At 40.4% G+C, this 27,787-nt stretch overlaps 1 protein-coding gene across 1 annotated transcript in view; it reads left to right on the top strand.

The window, feature by feature from the left end:
* CCDC178 (coiled-coil domain containing 178) overlaps positions 1 to 27,787 on the top strand; it is a 252,965-nt gene that overhangs the window by 156,739 nt on the left and 68,439 nt on the right. Inside the window, exon 17 of the mRNA XM_054985554.1 lies at positions 6,861 to 7,010. Within this exon, the coding sequence (XP_054841529.1) occupies positions 6,861 to 7,010 (150 nt within the window). The remainder of the gene's footprint in view (positions 1 to 6,860; positions 7,011 to 27,787) is intronic.

Here is a 27,787-nt window from a genome sequence, read left to right as displayed (position 1 = left end):
AATCTGGCCCATCATAGTTCTGCTCCCTGGATCTGATCTGGAAGTTTCCATAGTGATCTAGATAGTTGGATTATGCCAGATCAGCATCAAGCCATCTATTTTGCCAGTCCACAGATCCTGGATTGCACAACCCTAGTTACCGATCAGTTATCAAGCTCAGTTCAAGATTCTGGTTATCATCTACAAAACAGATCACCTCTCCTGAAATGTCTCACTACAAGAGCTTTGCACGTCTGAGCTACATCTTCCGGAGATGCCACATTGGCCTTTCCCACATATTCTTTGTGGTGGCTCCCACCTTGTGGATTGGCCTGCCTGAGAAGCAAAAAAAGGCCCCCACTCCACTACTGTTTCACAGAATGCACAAAACTGAAATGCTCAAGAGGACATTTTTATAAAGGCATTAGAACTGGATTATTAAGGGAGAGAATTATAGTCTATTGCAGTATTTCTTGCATGTATCACCTTCCTTTTACTGCATTGTATTCTATCTTCGTAACCCACTTTCTGTACTGTGGCATATGCCTACTCATGGTTTTGTTTCGTTTTTTTTAAATAGATTTTATTGGATGAGGTGATATAAAATAGTTGGTTAAAATCCGGCCTGATCTTCATCTATAAAGTCCATTAACCATATTTTGAGCCTATCTGCCAGTATTCTTGCCATTATTTTGTAGTCATTGTTTATAAGCGATATGGGTCTATAATTTTTCAACTCTGTCAAATCTTGGCTTTCTTTTGGGATCAGTGCAATACTAGCTTCATTCCATGTATCTGGGAGATCCTTTCCTTGAAGCATATTGTTCATTACATTTTTTAAAATCGGTACTAGGTCCTCCTTCATTACTCTGTAAAATTTAGCTGTGATCCCATCAGGTCCTGGTGCTTTCCCAGTCTTAGCCGCTTCAATTGCCTGTATGACTTCTTCTTCTGTTATTGGAGCATTCGGTCTCTGTTTCATCTCTTCTGGTAGCTTTGGTAAGTGGGCATTCCTTAAATACCCATCTCTCTCTTGTACATTCACAGATTTCTTTTGAAATAATTTAGCGTAGTATTTAAAGAACGCACGCTTAATTAGTTGATGATCTTTCAATTCTTTACCTTCCTCCATTATTGTATTAATAATTTTCATTTCCTTCCTTTTTTCAGTTGCCAGGCTAAATACTTTCCTGGTTTATTTGCTCCTTCAAATGACTTCTGCTTTAATGTCTTTAACTTCCATTCTAGCTCTTTATTACTAATGGCTGTTATTTGATCCTGCAATATTTTAATTTCCTGTATAATCGACTTTTTTCCTGGTCTTTTCTTCAATTGTTCTTCTTTTTTATATATTTTTTCTTGAATTTCTTGCCATTTCTCCTGCTTTCTTTTCTTATCCTTACTGTTAAGTAAGGTTAAATTTCCTCTCATTACAGCCTTAAAGGTATCCCATACCATCTGTGTTGAGACTTCATTGTTGTTATTTGTTACAAAAAATTGCTTAGTTTCTTCTTTCAAATACTTCAAATTTTCCTGATTTTGTAATAAATCCTCATTTATTCTCCATCTAAGTTTTCTTCGACCCATTGTCCATTTCCATAACATTGGATTGTGGTCTGCACTCACCTTCGGTGAGATTTCCACTTTTTTGTCAATAGAGTCAAATCTTTTGTTGCCCAAATCATATCAATACGTGAAAATGATAAGTGCCTTGCGGAGTAGTATGTAAATTCAGTACTTTTCGGATATTCTTTTCTCCATACGTCTTCCAAATGTTCTTGTTGAACTAGTTCAAAAAAAGTTTTTGGTAGCTTCCCTGATTTTTTAACAGTTGTTTTTGATTTCTTGTCTAATTGCAAGTCCACCACACCATTGAAATCTCCAGCCAATATCATCTGATCAAATACATCCTGATATACTGCTTATACCATGGTCTTCCATTTGGAAAATAAAATAAAATTCAGACATCAGATTGCACCTTGATAATGTGTACTGTCTTAATTGAGAAAGATGAAAGTACTTTTTGACAGTTCTGATGTATAAAGAGGGAGTCGGGATAGTGTGTAAGTGTGTGTAGGAGTATGGTGGGTGAGAAAAAGAGAGAAAGGATGTTTAAATGCTTACCTAGAAGACCACTGGGTGTCAGCCATGTCCATTTCTACTGAGCAGTTCATTCAAGCAAAATGACTTGTCAGTGAAATAAAGTACATAATTTTGATGAGTCAGAAATTCTGTCAGCAAGGTTGCTTCCTGAGTTGTTTTTCTGAATAAAAAATGCTTACAAACATTAAGGGAGTGTGTGCAGGTAATGTTTAAAGTATGTTCTAATTAATTAGTTAATATATCATATTATTTTGAAAAATGAAAAACACAAAGGTGGCAGTGCTTTGATTTTCAACAGGCCTTGAATTTCTAGGAGACTGTATAGACAAATGATCTCCAGTTGACCCAAATTCAGAAAAGAAAATTATTTGTTAAAAGTATTAGTTAAATAAGAAAATGTGTTTATGAGCATATTGAACTACCATTCTCATTAACATTTATTAATCACAGCAATAACTATAATATGATTTAGATAGAAGTAAAGCAATAGAGGTATTTGTAGCATGATCTAGTTGCTGGATCAGTTCTTTTTGGTTTCCTTAACTGAGGTAAGGAAGATTGTGGGAGTTGTGAAGGCTTGTAGCAGTAGCTTGTAGTCTAAACCTGTGTCCTTCTTAGCTTTTAAAATCCTGCAGGGAGGCAGTGGGTCATTTAATTCAGAGGACTGTCAGTGGCTATCTGATGGAAGGAGTTTTTCCAAAATCCATAAAAGGGGCTATTATTCAACTATAACTCAAGAAGGCATCTTTAGATAAGTAGGTCTTGGCCAGTTATGGACCTGACTTGAACCTTCCCTTTTTGGAAAAGTTATAGAATGGATAGTGGCAGAGCAACTCCAGAATATTTGGAAGAGACATCATTTTCAATCTGGTTTCAGGCCTGAATTCATGACAGAGACAGCTTTATTGGTACTTGTGGGTGATCTTGGTCTGATGAGTAATCTCCATTGTTGTCATTAGTTCTGTTAACAGTTTTTGATGTGTAGAATATGATATTAAGATGTTGGTACTCACCTTTAAAGCCCTTCATGAAGGACCACCTCTTCTTGCACTTTCTTGTGTGACAGCTTTGTTCTTCCCAATGAGGTCACTACTATCCCTTCCTCTCTGCCTAAGGCATGTAATGCAATAGTCCAGATTTGGGCTGGACTACCATACTCTTGAGTAACAACCTTGTGGAAGATGTCATAGGCCTTCTTCTTATGACTTTCTGGTGAGGCTGCAAAGTGGAGTTATTCCAAAGAGTTTTAGGGGTCGTATAGGCCAGTGACATTTACGTTTTACCTATCTATCAAAATAGCAGAGCCCCTACTATTGGTACTGAATGCTTGAACTGTTTAATATCTCCAGATATAACACTTTCTTGAGGCATCCCACATTTGCATCCCACACATCAAATGAGCAGCTGCATACCTGTTGCTCAATAAACTGATAAGGTGAAAAGGTGTAGTGAGGGTCCTCTTTTGTTTCATCTTACATATGGCCATACACTTATAGCACAGTGGGCTTAGACTGGAGTAACTCTTTGTAGGATTGTGCCTTTAGTTTCTTTGCCAGCCTTCATATTGGATCTTTGATGATCTATTCTTTGTCAGCCATCTTTTAAGTCTTCATCCATCTTTCGGCCATTTTAAACTCTGATTATTTGCATGTTTTCGTTCCCAGTTCTTTTATGAACTTCAAGCATATCATTCTTGAAATCTTCTTTTACTCTGCTTCTTTGCAATTAAAATCTTGACCTTTACCCTTGGTAAATAATTACCATTTTCACAGTAAATCTAATATTCACTCATTTGCTGGGATTCTGATTACTGTAGAAATGTTAATTACTTACAAGTGTTAAGTTTCACCATCATAAGGGAAATCCTGTACATCCCTCGGTCAAGGTAAGTTTATGAAAAACAAGCTATGCTTATATTATTCCTGAAGTGAGACAATTCCCCTTTACTCATTATGCTGTTGCATTGTTTTCACCACATCTTGTTTTCACTGAGATAGTAAACCTGGCTCTGGGTTCTCTCACTTCAAACTGCCAGTGTTGGGTCACTTTACTGAATGCTCCTCTACAAAACATTCCTTCAAATGGAAAGGTAGATGTTAAGAAGCATTTTAGCTTGTTCTTGCTGCTGAAACACTACCCGTGATGCAGGGCTTTTCTTCTGGGAAAAGAGGCGGTGGAACTCAGTGGGTTGCCCTCGGAGAAAATGGTCACATGGCTGGTGGCCCCGCCCTCTGATCTCCAGACAGAGGGGATTTGAGATTGCCCTCCGCGCCGCTCAGTAGCATGGAGGGCAATCTCAACTCCCCTCTGTCTGGAGATCAGGGGGCGGGGCCACCAGCCATGTGACCATTTTCAAGAGGTTCCGGAACTCCGTTCCCCCGTGTTCCTGCTGAAAAAAAGCCCTGCTGTGATGTAATCTAGTTCGTGGAGAATATTCTAGCATGTCATCCCTCATCTGCAGTCTGAATTGATACAGCCTAGAGATAGGTTTATCACCTGCATACGTTCAGTCAATGTATCCATATACCTGTCCATCTCAAATATTACTCACTTGAAAGCTTATGTGAAATGATGGTTAAAATTTCTGCCTATCTTTTTACATTTTTTGTGCTGAAGCACTTGTTTGCCCATAGCCATGGGAAAGGGAAGTAGACATTCTATTGATGACACAGTTTTGTACTTCCCACTTGCCTTACACATGTGTGGGAGGTTGTCTGTCTTTTCCATACCAGGGTACTGCACAGGGGAAACTGGATTCCTTCTCCTGTCCACATACTTCGAGTGCCAGACTCCTGACCAATTTGTGACTGTTTTTTAAATGAAATTCTTGTACTTTCATCACTCTTTTGGGTTTAGACCCACCTGTTTCCCTCATTACTAGGGAGAAAAGGTTTCCCACTTCAGCAGGAGAACTCCCACCATCCCTTTTTTGTTACTCTCTAGTAATGAGGGAACATATTTTTAAAAGTGGCATCATGTCAACAGCACAATGTCACTTCCAGTGAATACCTAGCCTGCTTGTCTAAAACAATGAATACCCAGGGAGTCAGACAAAACTATGGGTTTACTATTGAGTTTTTTTCGACTCCTAGAGTATCACATCATTGTCAGGCCAGTGACATGACATCACTTCCAGGAATTTGCCAGAAGTGACATCACACGACCATGCCCCGTCCCTACCCTCTCTGTCTCCTGCTGGTTGCCAGATATGGCTGACAGCTCTATTCACTGTATGTTACTGAATTGTAATACACATTGAAAGCAGATGTCATGGGTTATGCTGTCTGTCACTAACAGGGGAGACACAAGTATAGTAGTGCATGCAGTATCCCTTTCCCTTCATTTTTAGTACTGCCTTAGCACGACAGCATATGCAAACAGAATGTTTGCTCCTGTGCCTAGTAGGCAGAGCGAAATCAAATCAAAGCCTTTCTCAAACCAGGGAACCAGCAATATGATTGCTAAAATCAACATTTTGGAAGGTCATGCCTATTAACGTTTGGTAAACATCCCTGTCAAGTTATATAGATCCATTGAGCCTCTATCACTTCACTCCCTTCAACCTTCCTGAACAACAGCCATTTCCACACAGGTTATTTGCCCTATATTCAGTTCTATTAAGGAGAGGTTCTTTTCCTGCTTCCCCGCAGCATCAAGGTGCATCCATGTTCCTCCAAGGGTTTCCCTGCTTTTCTCTAATCTTTCCAAAATCTGCTTTGCTATGAAGTTTTGCACAAGATTGCAGAATAGCCTATATTGTTACCATATGCAAGGGAAAATCCAAACTTTCCCACCTACATGGCAGCCATTTTCTTAACACTGTCCCCATGGTGGCCATTTCTTTCACACACTAGGTAGGGTATTTTTTTAGATTTTTTAAATGGCAATTGAATATAATTGTATCAACATTTTAACAATGTGTGTAACAGATTCACTGAATTCCCAGCTTTTGTTTCAAAATAAAAGTATCTTTCTTTTTCCATTGCAGAGATATAAGGTGAAAGATGCCAACTTCTGCTCTAATCAAGCCATATTGTACCTTTACACCTCACCCACCCACCTTTGGCTGGGATATAAAGGCTCAGAGATCTCAATTCCTATTTATGTCTGAAGAAGGGAGCTCTGAGGCTTGAAAGCTTACACTCTGAAAATCTTGTTGGTCTCTAAGGTGCCACTGAACTCAAATCCTGCTATATTCACAGATAGGAAATTTTTATTTCCTCAATAGTGCTTGGAGTGTGACTGGTGTCTCCCATGTGACTTTCTGCCCACCCCTGTTATAGTATATATATATATATAAATATGGAGTAACCCTTGTTGTCATTACCACAAAAAGCTAACCTCTATCCATAATGTAATTTCACTCCAGCTTCTCATAATTTCATTATTGTTTTAAAAAGCTCAGTGTGATGGAAAATTGGAGCCAATATAGAAAACAACTGGTTAAGAAATGAATTGATCTACCTCTGTTGAATGGTATGAAATTAACATATAAACAAGCAATGACAAGAATTTCATTTATATGCATGTTTATGTCATACAACAAAATATATTATGATGTAAAATAATAAATAAGCTTTGTATTTCTGAGGATCACTGATAAAATAATTGATGAAAATATTAGGTACCGCAAAGAAGTTTCTAGGAACCATGGCACCCTGGCATCTGGGATTTGTCAAGTCCTGTACTACATATCACACAGGTGGTACATATTGTTGAGGAAATAAAGTCATGGCTTTTTAAAAATGCTAATACTTACCAGAAATATTTCTTCATAGACTGGTCTGGATGATGCAATGGAAGAAAACCTGCGTTTAGCTCAAGAATATCAAATGCTCCAGCTATGCTATTTAAATAGCAAGGACAAGCTTATGGACCATTGTAACTATACAGTCAGGGCTGAAGCAGCATTAAGAGATAAACAGCAGGTAAAGTAGGATATATGTTCAATTCCTTAATTATTTTGTTCTTAAAATCTATTTGGTAATTATTATTAATTAGTTTGCTATTTGGAAATCAATCATGAAATATATGGATAGCTTGCAGTTTTATATATTCTTTTTATTGCAAGAGCATTTGCTTGCTGCTTTTTACTTTCTCAAAACTACTATTCTTTTTCATTATTCTCATTCTTACATTTGTTTGATTTCTTTATTATTATCCTTGTTATTTGTTTCAATGGAAACACTTTTCCAGGTATAACTCCTCCCTCCATTTGCAATGAAATCTTCTAATCTACACATTATCTTCTCATCTGCACATTAGGTGAAGGCAGATATTCGACAAGTTAAGAAATCAGTGGATGCAAATAATATATAACAGAAAAGGGCTTCTGATGTATGAATCCATCCGTTGATACCTAAAGTGGGGTTAGTGCATCTGTTTTTAGATAAAAAGCTTTGTGGAGCGAAACTGTGGCATATCCTGCACTTCACCTTGCTTGTTTGATATGTGAATGAGCAGTTATCTGCCTTTTTCATACTGAGGCTATAGTAGCTTGGGAGGGCAATTTTTCATAGGCTAATGCCATGGGAGAGGAGGGAGGTATGGTCTCCCTGTAACTGCTTTTAAGGAACATTAAGGAAGCTGAGAAATTTCAGTCCTACTATAGCATTCATCTCTTGCATTTCATCTGGTTTGGCCCTTGTGTGTGTATTACTGATTTCTGAGCACTCACATTAAGACAGGATTGCAGATACTGCCTGGTGAGTGTGGAGTAAGCATTAGTCTCGATTTCCCCTCTTCAGTCTGCAGCATTGTATGCCAGCAAAAAGTTTGGCAGGAGTGCTGCCCTCTCCTTGTCTTAAGTATGCAATTCTTCCTGCTTGTACTACAGCATGTACAAGCAAAAAGCCACTGCTCCTTGTAGATAATCAAATTAAATCCATCCCTCCAACAATGTGATGGGTTTAAACATCACTTTTAAAACATAGATCCATTGGCATAATTTTCTTCGTTGGCAAGATTTATATGTAACTGCTGATTGGTGAACATATCTGTCAATTACATATTACAAATCACCTCACTCTCCCCCTTCTGTCTGGCCTTCTTCAAGTCTAAATTAGGAACTAGAATAGCTTACTGATCTGAAAGTTTTTAAATACTGCTAATGTTATTTTTCAGTTTGATAATCATTTTAAAAAGTGTTTTCAGTTCGTTTTTATTAATGTCCAAATGCACATTTCTCAGCATATAGTGCTGTCAAGTTATCAGCAGTGGAACATTGCTATTGTTCACTATTGTTCACTAACTGGAAGACAATGATTAGGTAGCACTGCATAAAAGAAGTAATGGGTAGGAGAAGGATTAAGCTCCCTTTTGTATTTACTGCTTCTCCACAATAAATTATCCCCCATACAAACACACACACCTTTTTGCTATGACCCAGCTTCATGTTCCCAGGTCTGCTGTCAAACCTGCAGTCCTCATTCTGGTGAGATGTGAATTACAAAATTGCTTTGAAGAAATATGTTCATTGTTTTTTAAACTTTATGAACTTGTGGGTATCAAAAAAGTCTCATGATGCAACAGGAGGAACTGCTGTTAGAAACTGAAATTATAGAAGCATATGCTAACATATTCCAAAAAGAATTCCCTGGATCAATATTTCCTTTGACTTTTTTAAAGGATTGCTGTTTATAATGTGCCTAGGATGCCAAGGGCCTCCAAAGCTTTTAAGAAGATTAGATTGCATGTGGATATCACCACTGTATAACTGCAAAAAAATCAATGAAAATTAATCAACAAAGGAACTAAGATATAACAGGCCAGCACTATGAACACCATCTAAACAGAAGTTTTGCTAAAACTATCCTTTATGTTTGCAGACCTATAGATAGTTGGACTAAGATGATGTATGTATCACAGGTTCCTTAGTCTATCATTCTTTGTCACCTAGTCATGTGACCATAAGAAGTGCTTGGAATGGTGACTAATTATGAAAAAATGTGTAATTTAGGGATTTAAGAAAACTTCTGAATTTATGAACGTTTTCCTGATATTCACCAGAGGATATGTAAACAAAGAGAGCATAGTTCAGTAGGGATCTAAACTGGATAATTTAGCTGAGGTATTCTTTTGATAACTCAGCTCATTATAAATACAAACCCAGCACATAAAAATATTTGTACTAATTACAGTAGAACAAGAAAAGGTTGGTTATGTACTGCTCCTATTAAAAGGTGTGCTTTTCTTCAGATTTTTACTAATAAGTGACTTACAACTGCAACAGAAAATCAATTTTGTGGGAGTATCACTGTAATGATTTTTGTAGTTGCTGTACTGCACATATACATCACAGTGACATGAATGTTCAGGAAGAAAATCACTCTGATGTTCACCTTTTCCCAAGTACACAGAGTTTTTTTTCCATAGAAAGAAATGGACAAAATTAGCTTCTATGTTTATTTTGTAGAATCAAGAGTTGATTTTAACCCAATTATTCTAGAAGGGCAGACTTCTCATAGTTTGACAGTTTGTGTTCAGTTGTAGTTCAAAACTTTTTGTATTAAAATTAATCAGGTAGATTCATATTTTACAGTAAGCAAAGCCATTCTTTTACGTAGGTTGTTATTTTGTCTATACATTGTGGAAAGCAAAATAGGAACATTCTGTTTGCCACCCTCCATGGTTCAGCCACTGAGCAGGAGAAAGTTCTTATATTTCTAGGTTGCTTTACTCCAGCACTGCAGCTTTTGGCAGATTCTTATTAGATTCACTATACTCTTGGCCCCATTTTCACAACTGGAGCATGGCATGGCACAGAAGAAACTGTCTTCTTGATATCTATCATATCTATCATAAATCAGTCATTAACTCAAGGTACCTTTCCTCAGCATCTCAAAGAGGTGGTCATGTGCCCACTACTTAAAAAACCATTAGACAAAAATGATGTACCCAATTATCTCCCAGTCTCTAATCTGCCCTTTCTGGGCAAAGTGATAGAGAGAGCAGTAGCTGACCATCTTCAGGCCTTCTTGGACAACTCTCATGCCTTAGATCCTTTTCAGTCTGGTTTTAGACCCAGCTATGGGACGGAGATGGCCCTGGTGGTTCTAGTTGATGCCCTTCACCTGAATGTAGACAAAGGCCATGCTTCATTGTTGCTCCTCCTGGATCTGTCTGCAGCCTTCGATACAGTAGACTACATCATCCTGTTGAGTCGTTTGAAAGCAAAAGTAGGTATCGGGCTATACCTTGGACTAATTTATATTGTTATCTCATGGGGGACGGACTCAATGAGTTGCTACTGGAGACCACCTATCCTCAGTGTGGAAATTACCTTGTGGTGTTCCGCAAGGTGCAATGTTATCCACCATGTTAATCAACCTCTGGGTAAAAGCCTTTAGGAAAACTCATTCATAGCTATGGAATTGGATGCCATCAATAAGAAAATGATATCCAACTCTATATCTCGCTATCTAAACCCCCTGGTGATGCAGTAGAGATACTAAGTTGCTGCTTGACAGCGGTCATCAATTGGCTGAAAGCAAAGAAATTGAAATCGAACCCAGACAAGATGGAAATGATGCTGGTTGAAAAGCAGAGATATTGAAGGAAATTGTACTTCCAAACTTTGATGTGGCTGACTCAGTTAAGAGCCTAGGGGTTATACTAGACCCAGCACTGCTGCTAGAGAAGCAAATAAATGCTGTTGCAAAACAGGCCTTCTCCCAACTCAGACTAGCCTGGAAGATGGCCCCCTTCCTTGACATGGCTGATCAGGCCACTTGGATTCATGCCAAAATGACATCAAGACTAGACTACTGTGATGCACTCTGCATAGGTCTCCCCTCAAAGCTGACTCAGAGACTCCAGCTGGCGTGGAACACTGCAGCTCATATACTCTCAGGAACTAGATGGAGCATGCATATCACTCCTATTTTGCAGTCACTCCATTGACTTCCCGTCAGTTACCAGGCTCAATTCAAGGTCATGACTATCATATTCAAAGCCCTTCATGACCTCGGCCCCTCATATCTGTGCAACCATCTCTCTCCCTATGTTCTGCCACAGCAGCTTCGCTCATCCGAACAGGGCCTTCTGCAGATACCATGCTGCAGTTGGGCAAAATCAACAGTGGTCCGCACACATGCTTTCTCTGTGGTGGCCCCCCCCCCTTATGGAATGGCCTGCCTGAGGAGGTCAGGAAAGCACCTACTCTCCTGGCTTTCTGTGCAATACTGAAATATTCAAGAGGGTTTTCTACCCACACTATAGGGCTGTATCATAAGAAATAACTAAGAGGGATACTTTGGTAGGGACAGGGACTATATGCTATGCTATTGAATACTGTATGCTGATGCAGATACATGCCACTAGGGAATTTGCACATTGCTTTACATGCCATATAAATTAGTTATGAATTATTTCAGAAATATTTCATCTGTATGCTTGACTTTGAAGAAAATCTTCAAATTTTCTGCAACTGTGCCCTATTGTACCTGTTGTCACTGAATGTACTAACTGTTGCTCATTATTGTACCTGCTCAGCGAATGCTCTTCCTGTTGATTGTATTGTTTTTCACTTGCACTGTGTAACCTACCTTGGATTTCAGTAAGAAAGGCAGGCAATAACTAAAATAAAATAATTTGATAAGTAAATATAGAAATGTAGGATCATGTTTATAGAGAACAGTTAATGTGGTAGCAGGATTCATAATGGAAGAACGTGGATAAAAGTGAGGATGAGAGGAAGAAAGGAGGAAATCAGGCTGTGAACAAAGAGTGAAAAAAGGAGGAATGGTAAGACCAGAACCAACTAATACAAGAGAAAGGACTACTAATCTAGTCCTGGTAGAAATTATTAAATCAGTTCTGATAGCATTCTGGCCCATAAGAATTTTGAATATTTTATTTTGCTTTCCCCTCTCTAGTTTTTTTTGGAGTGGTGGACTTACTATTGCAGTAGAACATATGTAGGGTCAATTCATATTGAATAGTAATTAGAAATCATGATAACAAAAGTCATTACACTGCAGTTCAGTTTTGATAGTAAAATTTCTGCAACATTATCACAAATCCTCATGCATTAGTGAAATGATCCTTACTATAGTTTCATATTAGACTCAAAAGACTGCATGCTTGGGGAAAAAATCTTGCAAGTCAAGAGAACCTTTCCAGCTTTTGTATATAACACAGTTTTGCTCCTTTTATACTTAAGTTCATTCCTCGTGGCACACTTTAAGCCCTCAGTATTGAGTATTCACACTAATCAGCACTAGAGATGGGCACGATCTCCATTACGATAAAAAAAACCCCACGATAATGGCAATCTCCCAATCATGACCTGGTGGATCGTTGTCTTCCACGGCAAACGATCCCGCAGTCGGGAGGGGGCTGGACCAGGGCGATTGTGATAGGACTGGGAAGCTAGACATTCAGGCGCCAACAATCTGTTCCCCTGGCAACGGAGGCAGGGGAATGCCTGAGCTCTGTTTGAAACTTGATAATATTTCCCCTAGCAAGGAAAAGCAAACAGTTGTGAGTGAAAAGGTGGCTTCCTGAGAAAAATATAAGCAAAGTGATTGGGAGAGGAATGGGTTAAGAAAGAGAAAAAACTTTGAGTGCGGCTATCATCAACAGAAGCTGTTTTGCGCTCCTCCTGAGTTCATTCAGTGCTGTTGAAAGAGTTCAGAAGAGATCTCTTCTCAGTGTTAACTCTTTCAAAAAACCCTTGCTTTGAGAGCAGCTATCAAGCTGTTTTGCGCTCCTCTCCTGAGTTCGTTCAGTGCTGAAAGAGTTAACTGAAAAGCGATATCTCTCTCCTCCTGGCTTCTCAGCCCAGTGCCTGCTTTTTGCAAGAAGTTGGTATGTGATTTGATGTTTCATTTGTGTTTTTCCTACTTAAAAAACCATAGGATCCACGAGGATCCATGTGGATCCTGGTTTTACTTTCTTCCTGTTTAAAATATGCTTTTGGAAGACTGGCTGCTTGCTTTTAAAATCGGGTGGGATGGAGGATTCTATCCCTGCTTTTTTAAAAAATCTGGCTGAAACTTGTTGACGGGGTGTCTCTCTCTCTCTCTCTCTTTGGAGAGGCAGGGACGAGTTAAAAACTCCCCCCCCCTGCTCTAAGTGCGTGCATGTGTGTGTGTGTGTGTGAGAGAGAGAAAACGCCAGGTTAAAAACTTTCCCCCCTCTGCTCTAAGTGTGTGTGTGTGTGTGTGTGTAAGAAAACGTCCCCTCCCTGAGGGGAGGCGGCTCGTCACCGGGTTAAAAACTTTTCCCCCCCTGCTCGAAGTGCGTACATGTGTGTGTGTGAGAAAACCTCCCCTCCCTGAGGGGACGCGGCTCGTCTCCGGGTTAAAAACTTTTTCCCCTATCTGTTCTAAGTGTGTGGGGGGGGGCGCCCCTCCGATCCCAGATCCCAGATCGGAAACGGGACTTGATCGGAGTGAATCGGTGATCTGGGGTCGTCACCAGCGTGGATCCACGAACAGCTTGATCGGTATTTTTTTTGGATCATGCCCATGTCTAATCAGCACTGAATCAGCATGGGCAACTAGTATTCTGCACTGCATGACCTCAAGGTGATTTGGTGTCTGTTTTCTTATTCCAGACAAGTTGAGAAGTGTCTGTTTCAAGCCGCCTTTTCTGGGGGGTGGAGCTGACGTCATTTTTTTAAAAAAATTCAGAGCATGTGTAGTAACGTTGCAATGCCGGAGCCCAGTTTGTTCACTACCACTCCCTTCTCCCTGTCCCTGTATTCTCTGATTGGGCCATCTTGTGCCCACCAGTTTTTTTATTTTTAAACATGAGCTCCAGTCGTAAAGAAAGAAAGGAAATAAAAAGGTAAACCCAATAAGTGATCATTGGGGAATGTGGATTGCTCTCAGGGAAAGGTATGCACATTGTGCTTAAAGGAGCAGAATGCAGGAATGTCTCACAGCTTTGCGACTCTTCCCTAATGAAAAAAGAGGGGGTTGGATGCTCATTTGCTTGGGGCTTGTTTCAGGCTTCTCTGACCACTAAAGAGGAAAAAAATAAAGACGCGTGTGGAGAAGTGGGAAGGGATACAGCTATACAATGTCAGGCCACTTCCAGCATAAACCAGAAGTGACATCACTGAGTCTATATGATATGACTGATGTGAATATATAGGTAAACATGGATTAAATAAACCAGATTAAATAAACTGGAAGCAGAGCACCAAGAGCTGCACTGGGCATGTATCATGAGCCAGATCACACATTTAACCCTTTAGAAGCATTAGTAAATTTAAAATCAGGAGACTGGAAGAAAAAAATGTGAATTTATTTTAGTCTTTTCTATGGATACATATAAATTTGAAAATCTGAGGGCAAGGAACACCAGTGCTATCTTATGCATGTAAATACAGCTAAAATTGCATCCTTAGCCTTTCCATAAAATCCTGTGAGTACACAGTCAAGTATCGAACACAGGAGTGTCAAACTTATTTGTTCTGAACTATTGCATCAAAATCTGGAGTTAAAGCTATTACATATTTCTATGCCATGTAGTTAAGATTTCAGTTTCACCTATAAGAGCCAGTTTGGTATAGTGGTTAAGAGCACGGGACTCTAACCTGGAGAGCTGGGTTTGATTCCCCACTCCTCCACTTGAAGCCAGCTGGGTGACCTTGGGTCAGTCACAGCTTCTAGGAGCCCCACCCACCTCACAGGGTGTTGTTGTTCTTGGGATAATAATGACATACTTTGTAAACTGTTCTGAGTGGGTGTTAAGTAGAGATGGGCACGGACCAAAATATGAACCAAAGTTCATCTCAAACCAGGCCAGTTCGTGGTTCGCAAACTGGTGGTTCATCAGAGCCCATTTCTGATGAACTACGACAAACTTTAGGCCAGTTCATTTTTCATTTAGTCACTGCCGACAGCCTGGCACCATCAATCAATTTCCTAGGTGACTGGAGATGGGCTTTCTGCAGTAGAGGTGTTCACCCTGCCGCTTTTCAGCTGATAGGAGGTGTTTGAAAGCAGCAACACTTTTCTTGCCTGCAAGAAAAGTGTTGCTGCTTTCAAAGGGCCTGCTGCTTTTTTCAGCTGAGAGGAGAGGCATCCCCCTCCCATCAGCTGAGGTCCTTTTCACACTGGAACTTATTTGTTCATCAGCGGTCTTCCTGTGCAGCCCCACACGCGCAGGCCTGCTGATTCCAGAGGTTTTTATAGCTTAATACCACCAGGGGGCACCCTCACCTCTCTGCACACGTACACGGCCGTCTTCCCACCAGAACGGCCCCGAGGAGGCAGGGCACCCCGACATACCCTCAGTTCCTCTTTTGCCGCCGATGAAAGAGGTTCATAGCTTTTCTGCTCGTTCTAAGTTTGTCGACGATGTTGGAAACAGCTCTTTTCAAGCGATGTGTGTCTTGCAACAGGAAGATTACCAGATTGGATGGCCATTCGATTGCAGACCTTCATTTCGAAGGACAGAGCAGAGCGGGTGGGTAGACTACAAGCTTCCCTTTGGAAATGTGCCATGGAGGCTACAGATCCACTGGCTAAGGCACCATCTTCTGCCTCACCCGGTTCCACTACCCAACCTGGTCCCGCTTCAACAGGCTTGAAGATGCCACGCTCCCGGCTGTCTCCAACTCATTCGGAGCCTAGACCACCACCGGACTCGACCCCAACTTCGGTCCGAAGTGCCTCCGAACCAACTCCTACCATGTTGGGTGCAACACCATCGGGCTCGAAGACACCTTGGAGTTGAATGTCCTCGACATCAACAGCGGTTGTCACGTCCCCTCGAGTCCGTTGAGACGATGCTCATACAAAGGCCTCTGATCTGAAGACTCCCCAAAGTGGAACGCCTTCGGCTCCAACTAACATTTCAGACTGACCTTCACCGCATTAGCATGGGGATGTAGCTTCGGTTCCAACACCTTCGGATCCGATGTCAGTTCCAGGATCGGTCCGGTCTGATCTAGAAAAGAAGAAGAAGAAAAGGGAAGCACCAGTCATCGAAACAAGATAAAGCAATCTTGGAGAGTGTGCTCTTGGCCTCGGATCCTCCCGCAGAGGATGTTGGTTCCGAACCCCCTGGAAAGAAACATAGGGGATCAGGGGACCACCCATCGCCCTATAGTGTTCCACACTCCAGGAGTAGCCATGAGGAGGATGTTATTCTTGTGGAGAAACCTCTCACTCCGACGGGACGTCCTAGATAGCTGTCTCGGGGCTCCTCGTCCTCTTGATCATCTCAAGAACGCAGGGGACATTTCAGACACAGGATGAGCCCCTGTTCCTATAGGAGCTACTTGAGAGAGCACCATCTACATGATGAACAAGTCCCTCATTGCTGCAATAGGGAGAGCTCTTGTTACTCAGACCTTCCTTATAGAAGGGAATCCAGATCTCCTTCAGTAAGAGCTCATTCTTATGTGGGTTCCTGATGGACTCCACACCTGTTGCACCCTAATGTGGAGGCTGGCACTGAACGACATAGGTCCAGCGCTTCTCCTTTGCCTGATTCTCCGGATGGGGAGATTGGTCCTATGGAAGATGCGTCTCCTACAGACAACTTTAGAGCATACAATGGACTGCTCCAGCATGTGGCTAAGGCCTTGGAAATTGAGGTGACTTCTGCAGAACTGAAGTTCACAGATAACATTTTACAGCACATCTATTCTGGGTCAACTCCAGCTGTCTCCTTCCCTGTTATTGAAGGGTTTGTGAAACTGCTGAAAGACCTGGATCTGAAACCAGATTCCACCCCGGCCATGAATAGGAAGGTTGAGAACCTTTATAGAGTAAAAGATGAACTCTGTCCCTTCCTCTCTGTCCACCCCCCACCTTCATCTTTGGTGACTAAAGAGATGCAAGCAAAACCCAAACAAGGGTCTCCATTGGTCCTGTCTGACAAGGAGAGTAGACGTCTGGATGCGATGGGACGCAAGTTTTATACTTCTGCAGCCTTTGGGGTGAAAAACCCTAATTACTCTGCAATGATGGCTACCTATCAGCTCCTCCTTTGGAATAAAGTGGCCACCTTTGTACTTAAACTGCTGGAAGACCAAATGTATTCCTTAGAGTCATTCAGGAGGAAGTGGTTTGCCTCTCCCACCACCAAATCAATGCCCGCCGTAATATGGCGGACACGTCAGCTAGATCCTTATTATTGGCTGTTGTCCTTTGCCGTTATGCATGGCTGAGAACCACAGCTCTGCCTACGGACATAAGGAACAGGGTAGAGGATCTCCCCTTTGAAAGCTCCACCTTGTTCTCCGACAAGACGAATTAGTACCTTTCAAAGAAGCGGATGGATCGTCTCACCCCTCGTTCATATGGTGTACTTCCACAACACCAGCAACAAGGTGCAGCACGTTCACACTACAAGTCCTTCCAAAGAGGCTGACAACAGCAACGTTTTCAGCCGTACCAAGGGTACGCTTACCAGAGCCAACAAACCTATCAGAGTCCATAGTCCTCTTTCTAGAAGGAGGCCAGGCCAGAAGTCCAAACAGGGCACACTTCAACAGCATGCCAAGGACCAACCCCAACTACATAAGCAATTCTGACCATTACAGGGCCCTGACCCATGCTTTGGTGTCAGGTTGAGTGGAATTTTCACTAAATGGTGTTCTATTACTGCTGATGTTTGGGTTCAAAAATAGTTGAAGTTGGTTATAAAGTTGAATTTTTGCAGTTACCTTACCTACGACTTCCTGTGTTTTCTTCTGAAACATCTTAATGAGGGGTACTGACTGAGCTCTCGGCTCTCTTAGAGAAAGCGGCTATTGAGGAAGTCACTGACCAGGCCAATTTATAGGATTCTATTCCAAATTATTTATGGTGGAAAAAAAGGATGGGGGCCTTCGGCCCATCCTAGATCTTCGCAACTTGAATAACTTTATTAGAGTTCGTAAGTTCAAAATATTTACCTTACTGCCGGTCCTGACTTTATTACCCTCTGACACTTGGTTTGCAGTTATGGATCTAAAGGACGCCTATTTTCATATTTTTGTCTTTTAGGAACATAAATTCCTTCATTTTTCCTATGGTGACTGTATTTTTCAGTATAGGGTCCTTCCATTCGGGTTGTTCACTGCCCCGTGGGTTTTTACCAAGGTTATGGCGGTGGTGATGGCCCATTTGAGAATCCAGGGGTGCTGTATCTTTCCCTGTCTGGATGATTGGTTACTGGTTCGAAACTTGGCCGATGATGTAACTAGACAAGTTTCGGTTACTTTGGCCACCTGCTTACGTCTGAACTTGTTTTTAATCAAAAGAAGTCCAAGCTCTTGCAAATTTAGCCAAGACAAGATCAGACATTATATTCCTTCAAGGAACACATCTCCATCCTTTCAATAGTCAAAATTTAAAATCAAGCTGGATCCAATTTCAATACCATGCAAAAGGCACCTCTAAGGCGAGAGGAGTTGCCATCTTAATTTCTAAAACTATACCTTTTCAACATCAACATACACTAAGTGACCCTAAAGGGAGATATGTTTTTGTAAAAGGCAAAATAGGCCCACAACATATACCCTGGCCTCAATATATGCCCCGAATTCTGACCAAATAACCTTTTTGGATGACACTCTAAATAAATTAACTCAATTTCAGGAAGGAGAATTGTTTTTGGGAGGAGACCTAAACTACATAATAGACCGAAAGCTAGACAGATCCAAACCTAAAAATAAAAAATGCAAAAAAGAAAACTTTAATACCAGACTTGCAGAAATCTTAGAAAAAAGCTTTTTAACAGATGCATGGAGATATCAGCACGGACGTGAGAAGGACTTTACATACTATTCACCTAAATATGACATCTATACTAGAATAGACTATATTTTAATTTCAAACACAGCGATAAATAAATTACTTTCTTCAGAAATTGGCATTATTACCTTATCAGACCATGCCTGGGTTAACTGCACACTGACAACTAATCATGAAACACCTAAACAAAGGCATTGGTCATTAAACAAATCACTTATTACCAATCAAAATACTGTTAAAGAAATCAGTAACAGCATTGAAGTGACCATAAAAGAAAATACAACAGATGATGTTAATCCAAGTATCATTTGGGATACAATAAAAACTGTTACTAGAGGCCAAATAATCTCTCTCTCAACACAAATAAACAAAAACAGAAAAGCGATAAAACATGAATTATTAGAGAATATTAAGACATTGGAACTCAAACACAAAAAAACTGGCAGTAAAAAAGTATACAAAAACTTATTGAACCAACGTAAAATGCTTGAGACTCTAGAAACAAATAAAATTTTGAAGGATCTTCAATACATCAAACAAAATTACTGGTTCAACACCCTAAAATCTTTATGATTACTATCATACAAAATAAAAGGGGAAAAAATAATCTAATATCATTAAGCAGATCTATGACAAAAAAGGTAAATTACAAATAAAAATAAAAGATATCCTGGACACCTTTGTAAATTATTATAAACAACTTTATTCAACTAAAATACCAGACAAAGAAAAAATTACACAATTTATACAATCACTCAAGGAATTAAAATAATTAGAAGAAAAACACTGTCTCTTATTAAATAGCCCTGTTACACAACAGGAAATACTTGATGTAATTAAATCTCTAAAAAATAAGAAGACACCAGGACCGGATGGCTACCCTTCAGAATTCTATTAAAAAATTGCTAACCTAATCTCTAAACCATTAATGGATGCTTGTAACACAATTTTAGAAACTGGACAGATACCTCCTTCATGGTCAACAGCATCAATTATAGTAATTCCAAAACCAGGCAAAGACCCATCTAAAACCACTTCATATAGACCCATCTCGTTACTAAACCAAGACTACAAAATCTTCACAACTGTCCTAACCAAAAGATTGAACTCATTTATTTCACACTATATACATCAGGACCAATCTGGCTTTATTCCTAATAGAGACCTAACCAACAATATATATAAAACACTCAATTTAATTTCATATAGTCAAAAGAAACAATTAGAATCAATCTTTTTATCTTTAGACATAGAAAAAGCCTTTGATTCTATAGAAATTTCATATTTAAAACAAGTCTTACAACACATGGGATTTGGAGATGTATTTCTCAAAACTATAAACTCTATATATTTTCAAGCAACTGCTCAAATTATAATCAATAATCAAATATCCCATAGCATACCAAACCAAAGAGGCACAAGGCAAGGGTGCCCTCTATCACCAATTCTATTTGCTTTAGCGATAGAACCATTAGCTATAGCAATTAGGAAAGATGCTCAAATCCAAGGAATCAACATAGAAAATAAACAATATAAATTAAGCCTCTTCGCTGATGACATGATTATCTACATCACAGATCCCAAAAATTCTCTTCACTCACTTCAAAATAAGCTACTGGATTTTGGCTCAATTTCAGGTCTAACAGTCAACCAAACAAAATCACAGCTATTCCCAATTTTTGTCCAACCACACACTATAAATGACATTAAACAAATCAGTCAGTATCATTGGAACCCTAACCAAATACAATACTTGGGCATAATCATCCCGAATGACCTTAAACGTCTAATAGACTTAAACTATAATAAAGCAATTAATCAAATTAAAGCAGATTTAAATAAATGGGACAAGATTACCACCTCATGGTATGAAAGATACCATCTTGTTAAATCATTTGCCCTTCCAAAGCTTTTGTTTTATTTAAGAGCAATTCCATTATCAATTCCACAACAGAAACTTAAATCCTGGCAAAATATATTAAATCAATTCCTATGGGAAAAGAAACAACTGAGAATTGCATTTAAAGTGCTTAGACTTAAAAAACAACAAGGAGGCTTTAACTATCCCGACTTGGAACTTTACCAAACAGCCACAAGAATGCTTAACACTTTACAAATTTTAATCTCACCAGATGCTTTTGACTGGATTACTATATTACAATCAGAAATCCAACACAACAAAATACAAAATTTATTTTGGAACACTAAAAAAGATCGTCCTTATATAATAAATAACCCCTTCTTAGGAGCAATAATCAACACTTGGAACCAAATCAGATACAAAATTATGCCAAAAATATCAAGATTTTCACCTTTTATAGAACAACACTGGTTCCCACCAGGGCAAACGAAAGCTTTTAAATAAATGTGGCTACAATCAAATATGACCCGCATAATCAATATAGCAACAAATAAAGGAATCATAAGCAAAACAGAAATAGAACAAAAAATAAAACATAAAATACATTGGTTTAATTACTTCCAACTCTCAAATATGTTACAACAACTGAAAATAAGGGAACTTTTTTTTAAAAAATCCAACTGATTTTGAACTATTACTGGATACTAAAGCACTCAAACAAAAGGGATTAATCTCAAAGCTATATAACATCCTTTTAGCCTCAACTCAAATTAAACTCTTAAGATGTCAAACAAATTGGCATTTAGATTGTAAAACAGAATTTACACCAGAACAATGGCGAGAAATCTGGACTTCAAACTTATTAAACTCAAAAGTAACCGTGTCTCGGATCCAATCCTACAAAATACTCCATAGATGGTATATAACGCCAAAAAAACTCTCATTGATAACTAAAACAAACTCACCACTTTGTTGGAAAGATTGTGGTAATATAGGAACATTCGCACATTGTTGGTGGGGGTGTCCTCGAATAGAAATTTTTTGGAATGATATATTGGATCTCATAAAAGAAATAACAGGTTACAGAATCCCTTTTGACCCAAAAAATTTATTTTTGAATCAATGGAACAATATTGAAATTCCACAAATTAGAAGAGAATTAATCAGTAACCTCTTAGTTGTAGCTAAGAATCTGATAGCCTTAAACTGGAAATCAAAGAAGGTACCCTCAACAGACAAATGGCTAGAGAAAGTATGGGACCACTACATTCAGGAAAAAATATATGATAGATTATATCAAATTGAACACTACCCAAAACAAACTGACTTTATAGCAAAATGGTTACCATTTATTGAATTTATAACTATTACTAATCAACAACCCCCTAAACATTTATTCTTTGTTGCACAAGACTGAAGAAATGGCTACTAAGTTTATAAAGCTTTAGTTTTCTTTGAATTAGCAAAGTGGTTTATCATTCACCATCTCTCTTCCTGTTAGTATAAAACTATGTATAGAATCAATAGAAATAACAAGTGTATATCTATATATATGAATATGATTGTTTGTTCATTTGCAGTTGTTTGTTAACTTTGTTTATTGAATTTGGAAATTTAAAATAAAATATTAAAAAAAAAGAAGTCCAAGCTTACTCCTTCCAAGGTTATTCAATTTATAGGAACCACTCTAGACAGTGCCCAGAATGTAGGATTCCTTCCCCGGGAGAGGGCGATAAAGATTAAGACCCTTATCAGGAGACTTAAAGGATGCCATCTTCAATCAGCTCGTTTCTTTCAAACCTTACTGGGTTGTGTGGCATCTACCACTGCAGTGGTGCCATTGGCTAGATTACACATGCATTCCCTACAACTTTGGTTTACCTCTGTTTATTTCCCTGATAGGGATCCTCAACACAAGAGTGGTGGCTAATAGATATGAACCTTTTCGAAGGGATTCAGTTTGGTTGTAGGCAGCCACAAGTGTCTGTTACAATGGACGCTTCTAATCTAGGCTGGGGTGTTCATTGTGAAGGCTCTTATGCACATGGTGTATGAGATGACTCAGAGTCAGGAACATATCAGTCTCCTAGAACTGAGGGCTGTGTTCTATGCATTGATTTCCTTTTCAGATCTTGTGAAGAACAAGACCGTCCAGATTCTCACGGACAATACAACTACTATGTTTTACATAAACAAACAGGGAGGCACAGCTTCTGTGACTGTTCAACGAAGCAGTGAGAATCTGAAATTGGGATACAGATTATTTGACGTCTCTTGGGGACGCGTTTCAACTCGAGTGGTCAGGTCACCTCTTCTACGTGTTTCTTCCATTCCCTCTCATAACTAGGGTGATCAGCAAAATTCAGATGGACAGGCCCTCAGTCAACCTGATAACCCCCTTTTGGCCGCGCCAACCATGGTTTCATGCCCTACTAAGGTTACAAACTCGGAAACACAGCTTCCCAGTGGAACCGGACTTATTGTCCTGGAGGGAAGTGTTCCACCACAGGATAGAGAAACTCAAACTGACAGCCTGGCTGATCAATCGAGACAAGGGTTTTCCTCTGAAGTAGCTCACATCTTACAGAATGCAAGACAGTTGTCTATTCGACAGTCTTATGAGGCTAAATGGGAAAAAATTCGTCTTTGGTGTAGAGAGAAGAGTTTAGATCCTTTTGTCTCCTCTCTACCAGAAGTCTTGGACTTTATGTGGGGATTAAAACAGCAGGGGTTATCTAATTCTTCAATAAAAGTGCATCTGGTGGCTATCTCCACCTTTCACCCCCCCTGTTGACCGGAAGACAGTGTTTTCTCACTACACTGCCAAATTGTTTTTGAAGGTTTTAAATTATCTTTTTCCTCCAGTTTGATCTGTTGTCCCCCAATGGTCTTTGCATTTAATGTTGACCAGACTTATGTCTAAGCCCTTTGAACCCTTGGCCACATGCCCGTTACGCCTTTTGTCAATGAAGGTAGCCTTTTTAGTGGCCATTACTTCATCCAAGAGGGTGGAGGAATTAGCTGCTTTGTCTTACAAGCCCCCTTTTTTGAAGATCCATGCTGATAAGGTAGTCCTGCGAACTAAGATTGAATTTCTACCTAAGATAGTCTCTAGTTTTCATCTTTCTCAGGAGATATTGTTACCAGTATTTTTTTGTACACAAGGTTCAGATGCAGGGAAGGCTGTACACTCATTGGATAGGGTGCTTCTTTTTAACTTAGGTTTTGTTTGATCTTTTAGGGTAGATTCTTGTCTATTTGTATGTTTTTTGGGCCAAAAGAAGGGCAGGAGGGTTACCCCCCAATCCCTGGCTTGTTGGGTGGTTCAGGCTATTCTGATGTGCTATGAGACTGCTAACCTACCTTGTCCACTAGGAGTTCACACTCATTCTACCAGGTCTCAGGCGTTGTCAGCAGCTCTTCTGAAGGGAGTTCCACTCCAGGACATCTGCAGGGCAGTGACATGGGCCTCAGCTGACACGTTTGTCAAGCACTATGTGTTGGACATCCTAGACAGAAAGGAGATGGCAGTCAGCACAGCGGTCTTGCAGTCGATATTTTTGTGACTGATTCTTCTGCCTCCACCCAGGTATTTAAGCTTTACAGTCTCCCATGTGGGACAGCATAGGAAGACCACCGATGAAAAACAGTGTTACATTTACCGGTAACTGTTGTTCATCTAGGTCTTCCGTGCAGGCACACATGTCCTCCCTCCTTCCCCACTAACACTCTTGAAACTTACCTTGCAGTATGGTGGCAAAAGAGGACTGAGGGTATGTCGGGGGCTCTCGGCCTCCTGGGGGCCGTTTTGGCGGGAAGATGGCCGCGCACGCATGCAGAGAGGCAAGGGTGCCCCCGGTGGTATTAAGCTATAAAAACCTCCGGAATCAGCAGGCCTGTGCGTCGCAGTCCCATGTGTGCCTGCACGGAAGACCTAGATGAACAACAGTTACCGATAAGTGTAACACTGTTTTTCTGCTTCCCGTGTTTGCAGGAGTTTGCTTATTCCCTGCTGGCTTTAAAAGCCAGGAAAGGGTTAAATGGCTGGTCTTTCCCTTCCTCCTTTGGGATATGCACACTCTCTTTTCTTTTCCAAAGGCAAGAAAGGGTTGTAAAGTTGTAATGTTGTGACATTGCAACATTGTAATGTTACTGTACATTCCTCCTGGCTTAAAAACCCAGGAAAGGGTTAAATGGCTCCTTTTCCCTCCCTCCCAGGCATGTTTCAGGCTTTGAAAAAGAGGGGGGGGGGACAAGTATTTTGCACAGTCCTTTGGAGACAAAGTGGCAGGGAAGTTGCTGCTTCATCCCTTCCCAGCTTCCCTGCTACTTTGTTTCCAAAGGTCTATGCAAAATGCTTGTTTTTTTCTCTCTTTTTCAAAGCCTGAAACATGCCTGGGAGGGAGGGGAAAAGAGCCATTTAATCCTTTCCAGGCTTTCAAAAGCCAGGAGGAATGTGCAGTAACATTACAATGTTGCAATGTTACAACATTACAACCCTTTCTTGCTGTTGAAAAAAAAAGTGTGTGTGTGCATACCCCAAAGGAGGAAGGGGAAAACCAGCCATTTAACCCTTTCCTGGCTTTTAAAGCCAGCAGGGAATAAGCAAACTCCTGCAAACATGGGAAGCAGAACTGATATTGACATGCTTTAAAGTCTCAGTGTGAATAGGACCTCAGCTGAAAGGAGGAGGGTGCCCCTCTCCTCAGCTGAAAAAAGCAGGGGGCATTTGAAAGTGGCAACACTTCTCTTGCCACACAAGAAAAATATTGCTGCTTTCAAGCCCGCAGCTTTTTTCAGTTGATGGGGGATCCCCCTCCCATCAGCTGAAAAGCAGCAGGCATTTAAAAGAGGGAAACCGGAAGCGCAAACCCCTATTCTTCAGACCTTCTGCTGCCCTGAAAGTGATTTTTTCATGAACCAAACAAATGATTTCGTGAACTGGGGCAAGTTCATGAAAGTTCGTGGTTTGTGAGATCTGACGAACCACGAACCACGAACCGCATGGTTTGGATTTTTCCCGGTTCGTGCCCATCTCTAGTGTTAAGTCATCCTGAAGGGTGGTATATAAATTGAATGTTGTTGTTGTTGTTGTTGTTGTTGTTGTTGTTGTTGTTGTTGTTGTTGTTGTTGTTGTTGTTGTTAAATGCCACCCTTCCAGGTTGGAAATCCCTGAGGTCACTTATGCCCCCATTGCTTCAGCAGCCTCCTTGAAACTCAAATCAGAGAAAACTAACAGCAGCTATCATCTTAAGCAGCTTGCACCTTGCCCCAGAAGATTCAGGAACAGTGAAAATTTACAATCTTAAACAAACTTATTTCCAACTAAACATGCATAGGATGGGGTTATCATTCCCACTACATCCTATGAGTACTTTATTCCTGAGTAAAGATGGATATTATAGGAGACTGGAGAACAATCCTAAACAAATTCTATTCAGAATCCTACTCTGGTCTGTTCAGTCACTGGAAAGTGTTCTCAGGATTACATTGCATCACGCATGCACAAGGTGAGAATGCAATTTGCAATACTGGGAGTGAAAACACATGCAATCTCAAAGTGCTGATTTTAAAAGGATCCAACAGCAGACTGTACCCCCAACACAATTTTGCTGCTTCTAACCATATTGCAGCCGCCCCAAACCCCCAGCCACATGGACATTTACATGATCTCAACCTCAGATCGCCCCAGCAATTCATCAGAGCTATGCCAGATTCACAGAAACACAGTCTTCCCATCTGGGCCCAGTAATCCCACCAGCTAGTCCCTTCTCACCCCTTACAGCCAAATCATACCTTGCCACCTCCTTTCACTCCAACTGTCCTCCACCCAGACAGCTCCCTCCCTACCCTGCCATGATAGCATCTTGAACTAGCCACCCTGCCACCGAGAGTGAGTGGCCTCACTAGTGCCAGTCCCCTGGTACACAAAATCATGAGAGTCATAGTTCACCGCCCGGGTTGGGAACCAGAAGCCTCAGCTGGCAAGTTCCAAACTGGTGCACCATCTCTGTACATGCCCTGCTCACACCCTGGAGCAATTTCCAGCCTCCTGCTTTTCTCCTGGTTACTCATGGGCCAGATAAGAGCCCTAGAGGGTTCGGATCCAGCCTGCTTTACAGTATGCTTGCCTGATATGATTCAGATATGTAGTTTTCCAAATGACAGAGAGAGAGAGTGAATATGTGTACTGGAATCAATAGACTGCACTGATGGGATGTTTGACACCCCTGATCTAACATATGCTGGCCAGCAATGAAAATAATTGTAGGAGCTAGGGTTGCCTACTCTGGGTTAGAAATTCCTGGAAATTGGGGGGGGGAGTGGAGCCTGAGGAGTGGAAGGGATCTCAGTGGGGTATAATACCACAGAGTCAACCCCCCAAAGCAGCCATTTTCTCCAGGGGAACTGATCTCTGTAGTCTAGAGAGCAGTTCTAATTCCAGGAGACCCCCACCTGGAGGTTAGCAGCCCTAGTAGGAGCCTGTATCCAGCCACATCTTATTTTGCCAGCTCTTGATTGATATGAAAAAGTGAAAAGGACACACTGAAAGGAATATAGATTATATTTATTGTGTTTGAGGACACTCTGTTTTGACTTATCAGAAGGGTAGGTTAAAGTCATAGTGACTTTTCATGATCTTACAGACCAGAGCTTGCTAGAAATTTGGAAGTGTGCCTTCTGCCAGTGCACACACATCAATAGTGTAGAATCAAATGGACAGCCTTGGATATTGAGATCTGATATGTTAAAATTGCAGGAATATATAAAAATATGGTTTTCTCGTCAGTTTCTGATTAAAATATACACTTGACTGGAGAAGTTGCTCCACAACGTATAGTTATAGGGTGCTTACAACTATAGGAAAACTTACACATACTTCATACCTGATTGACAGGCAGAGATTTCGTAGATGATGATGATGACATGGTCTAAAGACTTATGTGATTACAGTATGCTTGCCTGATATGATTCAGATATGTAGTTCTCCAAATGACAGAGAGAGAGAGTGAATATGTGTACTGGAATCAATAGACTGCACAGATGGGATGTTGTTATTAGATATTTATCTATGTTCTTTATTGTGATTCTTTTAATATCTCTCAAGAAGAAAGTAAAGAGTTTTATGCTTAATACATCC

This window comes from Eublepharis macularius, chromosome 7, assembly GCF_028583425.1.
Source record: "Eublepharis macularius isolate TG4126 chromosome 7, MPM_Emac_v1.0, whole genome shotgun sequence".
Lineage (NCBI taxonomy): Eukaryota > Metazoa > Chordata > Lepidosauria > Squamata > Eublepharidae > Eublepharis > Eublepharis macularius.
This window is presented reverse-complemented; position numbering and strand designations above follow the sequence as displayed.